The sequence below is a fragment of the Homarus americanus genome, unplaced genomic scaffold (assembly GCF_018991925.1).
Source record: "Homarus americanus isolate GMGI-L3 unplaced genomic scaffold, GMGI_Hamer_2.0 scaffold56009, whole genome shotgun sequence".
Classification (NCBI taxonomy): domain Eukaryota; kingdom Metazoa; phylum Arthropoda; class Malacostraca; order Decapoda; family Nephropidae; genus Homarus; species Homarus americanus.
In genome coordinates this window covers 1,847,766-1,859,921 of record NW_024739542.1, presented here as the reverse complement: position 1 = coordinate 1,859,921, position 12,156 = coordinate 1,847,766, and the positions used below count along the sequence as shown (strand labels likewise).

The window sequence follows — 12,156 nt, the reverse complement described above, 5'->3', positions numbered from 1 at the left end:
ATATAACAAAGAATATTATGCATTTGTTGTATTGTTGTGTTGTAGCGAACAATTACTAGTATTGTGAGGCGATGAGAATAGATATATTTTTTTATCGTTAGGCAGGAGTGGACATTCTACAATAATATACCCGTCATTATTTTCCTAGGATTATCAGCGCGATGAATGCGTGAGAGTACACACACACACACACACACACACACACACACACACACACACACACACACACACACACACACACACATAAAGGAGAGGTGTCTAAGGTTATCAATTTTTTTTTATTTCTAACTGGCATAAAATAATGACTTTTATCTGTCACGGTTACTCATACAGAAACGGTCGGTCATAATGCCATATACACCGTCACACACCTCACACTATTTCACACACCTTTACACACCCCTACACTACCTCACGCACCGCCACACACCCCTACAATACCTAACGCACCGCACACACCCCTACACTACCTCACGCACCGCCACACACCCCACACTACCTCACGCACCGCCACACACCCCTACAATACCTCACGCACCGCCACACACCTCACGCACACACACACCCCTACACTACCTCACGCACCGCCTACACACCTCACACACACATACCTCACGCACCGCCACACCCCCACACACACGCACGCACGCCACACACCCCTACAATACTCACGCACGCACCACTACACACACCTCACGCACCGCCACACACCCCTACACTACCTCACGCACCGCACACACCCCTACATACCTCACGCACCGCACGCACTGCCACACACCCCCTACACTCACGCACCGCCACACACCCCTACAATACCTCACGCACCGCCACACACCCCTACACTACCTCACGCACCGCCACACACCCCTACAATACCTCACGCATTTCCTTAATAATAAGACGAGAAAGATATGACTAATGTATTTTTTCTGAGTGTGTGTGTGTATAAAATTTAAATTTTCTTCTCTTTCTCATACCCCATTTTGTCTCTATACCGTCTTATCTCTCCTCTGAGACGCCACCATTAACACCTTTCATCCACACAGCTGTCGGCGCTCACCTCCCCGGAGACAGGTCGAAGCTTCTTAAGGAAGAGCACCAGCGACCACTCTCCCGCCAAGGTAAGGCGCTTCCCTATTCCTGTGGTCCTAATTTGTCACTTGCAGCTACCCATGTCTGTTTCATTTCCGATATTACCTCCGTTTCCTATCAGTCCTTTTGCTCAACCAGCGTTCCAGTGCCTCCTTGACCTACCTGCCTTTTTGGTTCATCTGTGGTCCTTCTTTGTCCACTATCTCATACTGCACAGTGTCTGTCGTGTTAACTGCCCCGTCCATTTACTCTGAGACATCTTGGCAAGTATCAACGTGGCATGTTTACGTCACCAAAGTCCCAATAAGCCTTGTTGTGCTCTACTTCTTTAACTGCCCACCCTTCCTCTCATCCCCTCCTCTCTTTCTCCCGGCCCTAACTACCCCTCCTACTCTCACTCTATCAGATAGCGGAAACAAACAGTTTGTGATTTGCATAAAACAAGTTTGAAGCATGAGGGTAAATTGCCAGCGACGTTGGAAAATGCAAACTGTGAGGTGGATATTGGAGGATACATTTGGCAGGTGTATTTAGCAGCTGCAACTGAGCAAAATAAATATTTACCGTTTGCCAAAGAAAATTTATTATTCAATACCTCTTGCCTGTTAGTAATTAATAACATGCCCCGTAAAAAAATTAAAGAAAGTTGATTGATTCCTATTATTAATTACTGGTATAATAAATAATTACCTTAATAATCATAATCAAAATGATAGTCAAGATAATATAATATCATGGTAATTATATCTGTAGGAGTTTTCGTGCAATGAACAAACATGTGCTTCAGAAAGGTGGAAGAGAGAACTCCTTTTATATCACATGGTAAAATAAATCCTCATTTATACCTGTATACTAATAGCTATCAGGAGAGATTGACGCTGGGGAGAATAATAATAGAGAAAAACAAGTATATGTGACTGAGTAAACGATACTTACAGGGAGAGAGAGAGAGAGAGAGAGAGAGAGAGAGAGAGAGAGAGAGAGAGAGAGAGAGAGAGAGAGAGAGAGATTTAAATTTTATTGAAAGAGTAAACAAAAATGTAACAACGTAGGAAAAAACTATATAAAGAAATAACTTCCCGGTGGTTCACTAGCTCTTATGATCTCAGTCAAAAAAAAAATCGTACATTAGCGGTTGCCTCAGGTGAGAGTAGAATAATCTTCCTGTGAACCAACTTCCTGCAGACCCATTACACCAAACACGGGAACTGAAGGAAAATCTTATGTCTGAAGGCTATGTGAGGGAGAGGAAGGAGGAAGGAAGGGGATGATATGAGAGCCCTTGAGGGAGTAAGTAATGGCAGAAGTTCTCAAGGAGTTACCAGGGGCATCTTGCTCCAGGTGAGATTAACTAGGTATAAAAAGGACGGGGAAACGAGGCAGATGGTAATTGCATGGTGTGGCCACATATAAATGAGAGGAGAGAAGGTAAAAGCGAGCAGGTGTATAAAAGCGACCGTGTATATGCTGCAGCAAATGAAACCGGTGGTGTGTAAAGGATTTGTATATATGCCAGATAGAGATTAAATGTGAAGGGGCAAAGAAAATGGGTGTTGGTAGGATTCTGTTTGAGAATTTCAGGTGGTTGTGTGTCACGCAAGATTGGATTCATTATTGACGATGTCGTGTTTATTGTTACCTTGGCGTTAATAGGCTGTTAATGGCATACAAAAATTTAGTCGGATTGGGACCTGTGTACGAAGATATTATTGATTATATACTGTATATAGAAGTGATGTGAAGGTTTAGAATCAAATTAGATGAAGGGTTTATTGTTAGTTAGTGTGTAAATGAAAAAAAATACAAGTTTTAGTAGATGAATGGAAAGACTGGGTGATAACATGGATATTAAAGATCGTGTTATGAGATATTGATGATAAGAAGAAAGGGAAATATGACAAAATACAAAATTGCCAGCTACTCTTATTATTTAAGTTTCTTTCCATTACTCAGGATATTAATTACGGCGTTGATTAGAGAGAGAGAGAGAGAGAGAGAGAGAGAGAGAGAGAGAGAGAGAGAGAGAGAGAGGAATAAAAACAATGAATTACTGATATTGACTCAGTATTTGATGATAGAAAGATACATGGAGAGGGGAAAGGAACCTTATGATGCAAGTGAGGAGATTATCGAGAAAATATATTAATCAGGAATATCTAGGGAGAGATGAATAAAAAAAACACAAAAAAACAGAAGGTAGGGAATAGACTAAGCGAGAAACAGGATGAAAAATCAGACACAAAATAAACAAAATGTACAAGCTATGTTGAAGTCACATGAAAGCATTATTACTAGTTATCTTTAACAGGTAACACAGAAGCTAAAACAACTATCTGTGCAGGTGGGGGTCGATATGCTCCGAAATTTTACGTGTGACTAGTGACAGCCCTCATATACCTTAATTTATCGTCCACGGTCTCATATTGTTTCCCACAAAGTAAACACAGATAGTTGTTTTAGTTACTCTACGTACATAATATGGAGGAGGGAATATATTTAGTTTTTTCCCCTTATTAGCATCAATTTACTATCCAAATACACACTTAAACTTGGAACACAAGAAATACATCACAAGTTAAAGTATAGGATCAAGTTTCTGAAGCGTATTTTGGGTGGTCACACGAACAATGCAAATTTGTTTCGAATTTTTGATGTTTTTTCACCCTGAAGATATCAGCGTGATAGCAAAGCAACAGGAATTACCAAAATGCCAATGATGGAGTGTTGGTGAACAATTACTCAACATGATGGAGTGTTGGTGAACAATTACTCAACATGATGGAGTGTTGGTGAACAATTACTCAACATGATGGCGTGTTGGTGATCAATTACTCAACATGATGGAGTGTTGGTGAACAATTACTCAACATGATGGCGTGTTGGTTAACAATTACTCAACATGATGGCGTGTTGGTGAACAATTACTCAACATGATGGAGTGTTGGTGAACAATTACTCAACATGATGGAATGTTGGTGAACAATTACTCAACATGATGGAGTGTTGGTGCACAATTACTCAACGTGATGGAGTGTTGGTGAACAATTACTCAACATGATGGCGTGTTGTTTAACAATTACTCAACATGATGGCGTGTTGATGACCAGTTGCCCAACATAAAAGTCTGTCCGGTTGTCCAGAGATGATTTTGAAACAGTTTATTTAGAAAAAAAAAAAGTTTGGAAAATAATAATAATGCTGACATGGCTAAGCCTATTAAGAGCCTCAGCCCTTTTAATAACACCGTGTACAGGTGTCAAATGAATTGCATTTCATTTTATCCAACAAAAATTTCCTTAATTCAGCATCATATTCCACTATTATGAAATACCGACACATATTCATTTATAAGAATTCTGCATACACTTTGTTCGTCTCGCATTAATAATTCTGTTTCTATACATACAAACACACAAGGGAATTAATTAAGCTATCCTAAATAACCAGGCTTTTCCACAAAACTTAGTACATAATATAAAATGGATTATTGTAATTTACTCTGAACAATCTTGGGAGGAAAATTACCTGCACTGGGTAAACAACTGAAGCAAAAAAAAAAAAGCCAAGTACTTGGAGAATAGGTTAGTAGTACTGTACCTGTCTCTGAGTGTGTGTGTGTGTGTGTGTGTCACACATAGGGTGGTGAATTGCGTCTAGAGTGGCAGCATTATGTTAGTGTTACGGTGCAAGCACAGCTTGCTCCGTCTCGCTTTTACCTGCCGCCGCTGGCTAGCCCTCGTGGTATTAGTAGTAGTAGTAGTAGTGTGTGTGTGTGTGTGTGTGTGTTGGAACAGGAGCTCAATCTTCACCTTTACTACCGGTTGTTGGGGTGGGGGGGGGTAAAGGCAGTTTCTAAGTTTCCTGAATTTGATGGAAAATCACTCACTCTGACACAAATTCATAATAATTTTATTCTTAAAGGTACATTACTTTAATAATTTGATTGCTTACTCTTGGGTTAGATTACACAGAACATGGCGTGAAATTGTAATTATTTCCCTAAAGTAAACAGAAACAGATAGCGTAAAAGAACCCGTGATTATTGTTTTTTTAGGCAATGTTAAGAATGATGACTTCCGTATGGAGAAAAATAAATTCAAATGGCACAGCAAACTGACACTAAAATTATTAAAAAAAAACCAAGAATGACAGAAATATGACAAAAACTCACTTTGGAGAAAAATTAAGATAAAAAACACACAAGTACAATGCAAGATAAAAATCCACTGAGGGGAATATTAATTAAAAAAACACAAGTACAATGCAAGATAAAAAAAAAATGAATTACCGAGCCTGACCCAGTGACCACGTACCTCTGAGCCAACTTCCTGGGTCCATTAGTGGCTGGCAGGACTCACTCGCATGGAGCTTAACACACAACACGATGAAGTGGATACTAAAAGGTGTGAAATGAAAAACTGAAAATCTAAAAAAAAAAAAAATTATAAAAGGTACTATAATGCTAAAAGAAAATCTAAGTAGGTGAAAATGTACATTGCATTAAGAGAAAGAAATTTAAAGATGAAGAATTGTCGTTGAAGAGGAAGGTTCCATAAGTCATTGAAGGATAATGTAGGAGAGAGAGAGAGAGACCAGGAGCTCTAGAGGTACGAAGGTGTAAGGCTAAGAAGACGATACAGCACCACGGCGGGTTGAAAAGACTTAGGATATTAATATGTATTGGATGCCGTACAACAGACGCCAGAGAGGTAAGAACAAATGAGTTAAGGTACACCAGGTCATTATTTTTACTCCATATTTTGTTTTCTTCTCCTTGTTCATCTGTTCTTCTTCTTCATCATATTTTTTCTTCTTCAACCATACTGTACATACCACAAAATATTGATTAAATCCAACATCAGTAGGTAGTAGGTAGTAGGAAGCCACCAAACAGGGAGGTACTAACGCCTGGGAAGATATTGGAAGCATAATGTGTTGTCTAATGGTGGACCCTGCTGCCATATGGCATCACGAAAATTGTGATTAAGTCCCAGGTTGCTGATCTGACTTCTCTTAATATTGACAACACAACATACATATATTGTTTCTCACTTTTGATATTTTTTTAATTTTGGATTTCTTTATTATTATTATTATTATTATTATTATTATTATTATTATTATTATTATTATTATTATTATTATTATTATTATTATTAAGGTGTTGTTATTATTATTATTATCATTATTATTTTTTAATTTTATTTTAAATTTTGTATCTCTTATTATAAAAGTGGAATAAAAAAAATATTTAAGAAAGGACTAAAACAACGAGTAAGGAATACCCCGCAACACTCCCGTCTATCTTCATTATGTATACATTTTATTATAATCAATATATAAATTCCCAAGTCATCAAAATAATCACAATAATTCGTATATTAGACAACCTACAAACACCCTATCCAATCTCATTTCCAATTTGCTGTGTGAGGCGCTGGCTGGTGAGTGGGATATGCTGACGAACCTTCACATGGTATAATATGGTGTCAGCCATAATAATTGTGTGTAAATGTGATCCGTAACTTGAGGGTGGTCCACTTAATATCAGTTACGATTAAACCTGCATTCTTATCTCTGCGTGTTATCTGTATGGTTTATTCTGTGTTCTTGTTTAATTTGTTATCTTTAAAATGTTTTGGATTCAGTTAGCCGCCTCATATCCATCTTGGAAACGATTAGTGACATGGGATGAGGTTATCTTGGACGAAAAAATACAAAAATTCTTGTCAACATTTTAAATATATTTCTCTGCCTGTATTTCATTCTATCTGCTGCCCTGCCCTTCGTGTTCTGTATGCTAGTCTCGGTTTGTCTGTCTATTTGTCTTTCAGATTTTGTGTTCGGCTGTCCTTCTCTCTCTCTCTCTCTCTCTCTCTCTCTCTCTCTCTCTCTCTCTCTCTCTCTCTCTCTCTCTCTCTCTCTCTCTCTCGGTCCGGGGTTATCCCCTAATTATCGTCGTCCACACCTGCTCTCTCGCCTTCTACACTCGTCTCTATCTCCCTCTTCCTTATTTGACTCTTCCTTTTGTCTAGTTATTTATTTTCCACGTCGATTTTCTTTTGATCTCCTTCCAAATTATCTTTACCTCTTAATAACTAATTATCCTGTATCCATCTCATTACTTCTCTGATGTAAATATTTTTTTGAGAAGGGTGCAAATCTCTCGTTACCTTCCTTTATCTCTCCTTTATTAAAAGCTTCTTCACCTTAAAAATTATGCCTGGTGTAGACATTAACCTTACATGCTTAACTATCTCAGCAGTCTCAGCTATTGATTTTTTTTAAAGGGAGTTCAGAAACTAAACTTATCTCGACTCCCATCTCAGCTGTTCAGACACACTAACATGATGTAATGACGAACATCTCAATCATGTCGTTCTTTTCTTGTACAGATGATCAAAATGACTCTGACGGTGGTGCTGGTGTACTCCCTCTGTTGGCTGCCCTTCAACCTCCTCCTGGTTAGTATCTTCCTCGTCTTCATGGTCAGTGATGCCAATACATTCACGGTTAGTATCTTTAGTATCACCATAATCCGTCCATAACTTCCTCAGTCCCCATCGACAGTAACTTCAACGACCTCATCACACTAAATTGCTGGAATAATCGAACATTTCCTGAACTGTTATCAGTATTGTGTTTCCTTGTTCATCTGATGTTACTTTGATGTTTTCTTGTTCCTTTGATGTTACTTTGATGTTTTCTTGTTCCTCTGATATTACTTTCATGTTACTTTGTTCCTTCTTTGGGTGATGTTCTGCGACTAACTTGGGTCTTAATTTAATGTTTAGTTTGTTTTATGACTACGGAAATTTTTTCGTTTAAATCAATACTTCGATTTCTACTATACGCCTTGGACATGGTCTTTATATGTATAATAATTTATCTAATTTCCTTTTTATTGTTATCATTACGACAAGTGTCCGAAAAGAATATATTCTATTGCTTTGCTTCCTAATTTGATATCTTGTTGTATTACTTCCCTCATTTATTCCACTTTAATTTTATCCCCGTCTCTCCCCACTTTTTCGCCTCTTCGTATCATCGCTGTTGTTTTTGGTTACACCTCTCGTCTGTTTACACTCGCTTACATAGGTAGGCTTCCCTTTCTTAATTTCGCTTTACTTTCACTCTCTTTGATTATGTTAAGAGATAATGTTTTCATGATTTTATTTCGTTTTGATTTTCTGTTGTTCGGAGGTGTTTCGAATACGCCTTTATATATTTGAACCATTTCCTTCTCCTTCAACTGTACTGTACCTACATTTGTTTTAATATTGTGTCTCGTTTTCTCTAATCACCTTTCCGTGTGACTTCCCCAGGTGGTGCTGGATTTCGTGGAAGATGTGGAATATTGGCCACACTTCCACCACCTGTGGTTCGTCTTCCACTGGCTGGCCATGTCCCACACCTGCTACAACCCAGTCATCCTCTGCTGGATGAACACTAAATTCCGAGAAGGTTACCTCAACGTGCTGTATCGTCTGCTGCCCTGCTGCCGTCCCCGGCTCTCTCGCTATCTGCTCAAGCTACATCAATCCTCGGGGCTGCAACGTGCTCACACCTACAGCACCGCCTTCGGGAGCTCGCGCTCATCAAGGAATCAAAGGTAATTGTTACCTATGAATCATTAACAAATAAAGTATCTATTAACATCCGTAGAAAAAAGTAAGGCTAGTTTTCCTTGGTAAAGTGAAGATACAGTACTTCAATCGCTGAGATAAACATTCACATTTATACATCATCCACTGTTCACTCTCTCTTCCTTCACCACAGCTTATCACACATAACTATTCGAAACTATCCGTTAAATGCTCCCATAACTGCCCACTTCACACCAGGCTTTAATGTTAATCAGTTATTATGCTCTTTGGTGTCCTTTGGTACCTTCAGTTATCGCCTCTTGATCCCGCCAGTACAAACTTCTCTTGTTCACAATGGGTAGTTTACTTGCCCACATCTGTCCTTTGGTACCTTCAGTTATCGCCTCTTGATCCCGCCAGTACAAACTTCTCTTGTTCACAATGGGTAGTTTACTTGCCCACATCTGGCAATCTAGATTCAAAAGTAAATAAATTATATTATATTATAATATATATATATATATATATATATATATATATATATATATATATATATATATATATATATATATATATATATATATATATATATGTATATAACTTTTGTCTCACTTCATTCAGGGAAAATCTTCCACTGAGCGATAAAATTATCCTAGCAAGATTAATTCCGTGAAGCAAATGAAGGACTCTGCCAAAACTCATCATTTATTCGGTGCTTTTCGACAAATCTCATTATTGAATGATGGTTGGAATTCCTCGCGTTGGTGCATCATGGCACACATTTCTATCATTTCTGTCAATGCAATAGGCTCAAATGGGTATATCTTCACTCGGTAGCCTACAGTGATCTGTTTGTTTGTTAGTTTAAGCTTACACTCTTGAGGCAAAAATATCTATTACAATGTTAAAGCTAAGAGGCTGTCTTACAATATTAGTTGAATAATATAGTGTTTCCAGTTTCTCTAATGAATTTTGAACTAAAAATACTATGATTAAATTCCACAGCATGTTTTTGTAACTACTTTATTACATACACAAGTCACATTATGTTTAATGGTAAATTATATTAACATCTAATTATTTTTCTGGGTAATATTGATACTAATTGTATTTGAAGAACAGCCATTTCCAAGTTAATTGTTTTAAGTACCTTGTTCTGCTGTCTCAAAAATCACATAAATAGAGATAATTAATGACTACTGGTAATTTTGGGAACAGTGATTTATGGTACCATATTATTATTATCTTATATTAAGTTTCATGAGTTATGATGTAAGATGCAAATTAATGTTTGGAAAAATGTGTTTTCCTGTTATGCTAGAAGATTTTTTTTCTTCACATTGGGCAGTTATTTGATTATCATTTGGTAATATAACTTTTTCTTTAGAAATTTCAAATCACGTTTCCTGTAATATCTAAAGAATGAATGACTTACAACCATAACTGAGTATAAAATATGTTTTAGCTATTTACAAAACGTTGCTTGACTTTTTATTTCATGAGGTTTGAAGCAATATTCCGGTGATATCTAAACCGTCTTATGATTTTAAAAATTCATTCAGTAAATGCAGCAGTGGATTTAAGTTCGCGCTTTTATATTATTTCAGATTTTGTGATGAACCACGGAAAAGACGTGAGTCAAGCTGTTCAACCACGGGCTACTTACAAGTCACAGCAGCCACAGATGTTTCTCTCAAATTAATTCGCACCTGTTCACTTAGTCCAAGTGCTGATGGTCTGGGATATAAAGAAACAGACATGGGCCCATCAGATGGCAACATAGTGCAAAATGGAAACAATCACAATCCCACCGCTGCCACCATTTGTGACACAAGGAGTCAGCCTCGGATGAGTTACCTAGACCTGCCGCATGATAAGATTGACAGGTACTTAGAGATGTCAGGGGAATCCACACTGTGAGTTAGTATAAGATAGACTGAATTCTCTTCCTTCAGTAAGTGTGATAATATATGCCAATGCGTTTTCAGTGTTAGGGTCAATTGAGTATGGGTAATTACTTTGCAGATGTCAAATAATTTATTTATAAACATAGCCAAACACATACACATACACACACAGACACACACACACACACATACACACACACACACACACGCACACACACACACACACACACACACATAGCAAAATAATTCTTGTAGATCAAGATACACTCATTTATACAAAAACCATACAGATATTGATATGCATTTATACAACATGCATGCATAATCACAATTATAAATGCACAAATGTAAACTAGTATATGTATATATGTACACATATTCACATGCAGATACACGCACCTGTTCACACCAAGCACAGTGAACAGTGGCTCCAATTGACTAATAAGCTGAATTATGTTCTAAAGAGGAAAAACAAGTAAATACAACTCTAACCTTAAAATATTTCTTTGTTTACTCTTTGTCAAAATTGTTCGGTGAGTATTATAAACCTAGACTGATCATTTGCAACATTTAGGTAAAGACTGGCTGAACATGTAGGACAATACTCTGCAAACAAATTAACAAACAGACGGACCCGTTACAATACTTGACAAAGTTTTGTTTCGCCAATTAATTACTGCAAAAATGATCATGTTCCTAATTACTAAAACATTCAGTGTGTATTTTAGAAATGTCTCAGCATGTTATGTTCTTTAATCTAGATTTTTACCTTACAAATAGACAACCATTTTATGTCTACATTAATTAGGAACCTAGATGTAAATTAATTAACTCTTCGTGTTCACGGAATGCTATACTGTAAGAGATTGCGGTCGACAAATATCCCAACATTGCTGAACTCGCTTTTGACACCGAGTTATAGACACTTGGTGAATTAAATGGGTGTTATTGTTTTTATTAAAATGACACCAACTTCTACAACCTAAGGCAGAGGAAACCTTAAATCAGGACATCTTGATAAGAAGTGTTTTTTTTTTATCCCAAATTATATAAATTTTCTGGATGATAATCTTGAATTTTTTCCCCTTCCATATTCATTGTTTATGGCTGTATTTCTCTGGTGCATTGATAATCTTTACGGTGTATTTATATAAGATTCTGTATATAAGATTTAATGTTTGTACCGTGTGAGTATAATTTCATTGGATGTAAATAAAATCATACGTTTAATACTAGATTTTTATTCACCTTTTTCTTCCTTGTGATTTTCTTATGCTGAATAATACTTACTGTTAGCGAGACATATAAGAAAATAAATGATGATGATAGCATTTATTATTATTATTAATATTATTATTATTATTATTATTATTATTATTATTATTATTATTATTATTATTATTATTATTATTATTATTATTATTATTATTATTATTATTATTATTATTCCTGGCTTAAAATAGTGAGAGTAAAAAAAATCAACATACACTTAGCTAAATGGCTGTATTTAATCTAAAACACTAAAGTTAAAAAAAATACATTGAGTGAAAAGGGCAGGAAAACATCGTCCT

At 36.8% G+C, this 12,156-nt stretch overlaps 1 protein-coding gene across 1 annotated transcript in view; it reads left to right on the top strand.

Moving 5' to 3' along the window:
* The window catches only part of LOC121874852 (RYamide receptor-like), a 129,392-nt gene extending 117,608 nt beyond the window's left edge, over window positions 1-11,784 (top strand). Inside the window, exons 7-10 of the mRNA XM_042379138.1 lie at window positions 1,047-1,121; window positions 7,488-7,556; window positions 8,418-8,704; window positions 10,286-11,784. Coding sequence (XP_042235072.1) covers window positions 1,047-1,121; window positions 7,488-7,556; window positions 8,418-8,704; window positions 10,286-10,598 — 744 coding nt within the window. The 3' untranslated portion in view covers window positions 10,599-11,784. The remainder of the gene's footprint in view (window positions 1-1,046; window positions 1,122-7,487; window positions 7,557-8,417; window positions 8,705-10,285) is intronic.
* The last annotated feature ends 372 nt before the right edge of the window (window positions 11,785-12,156 follow it).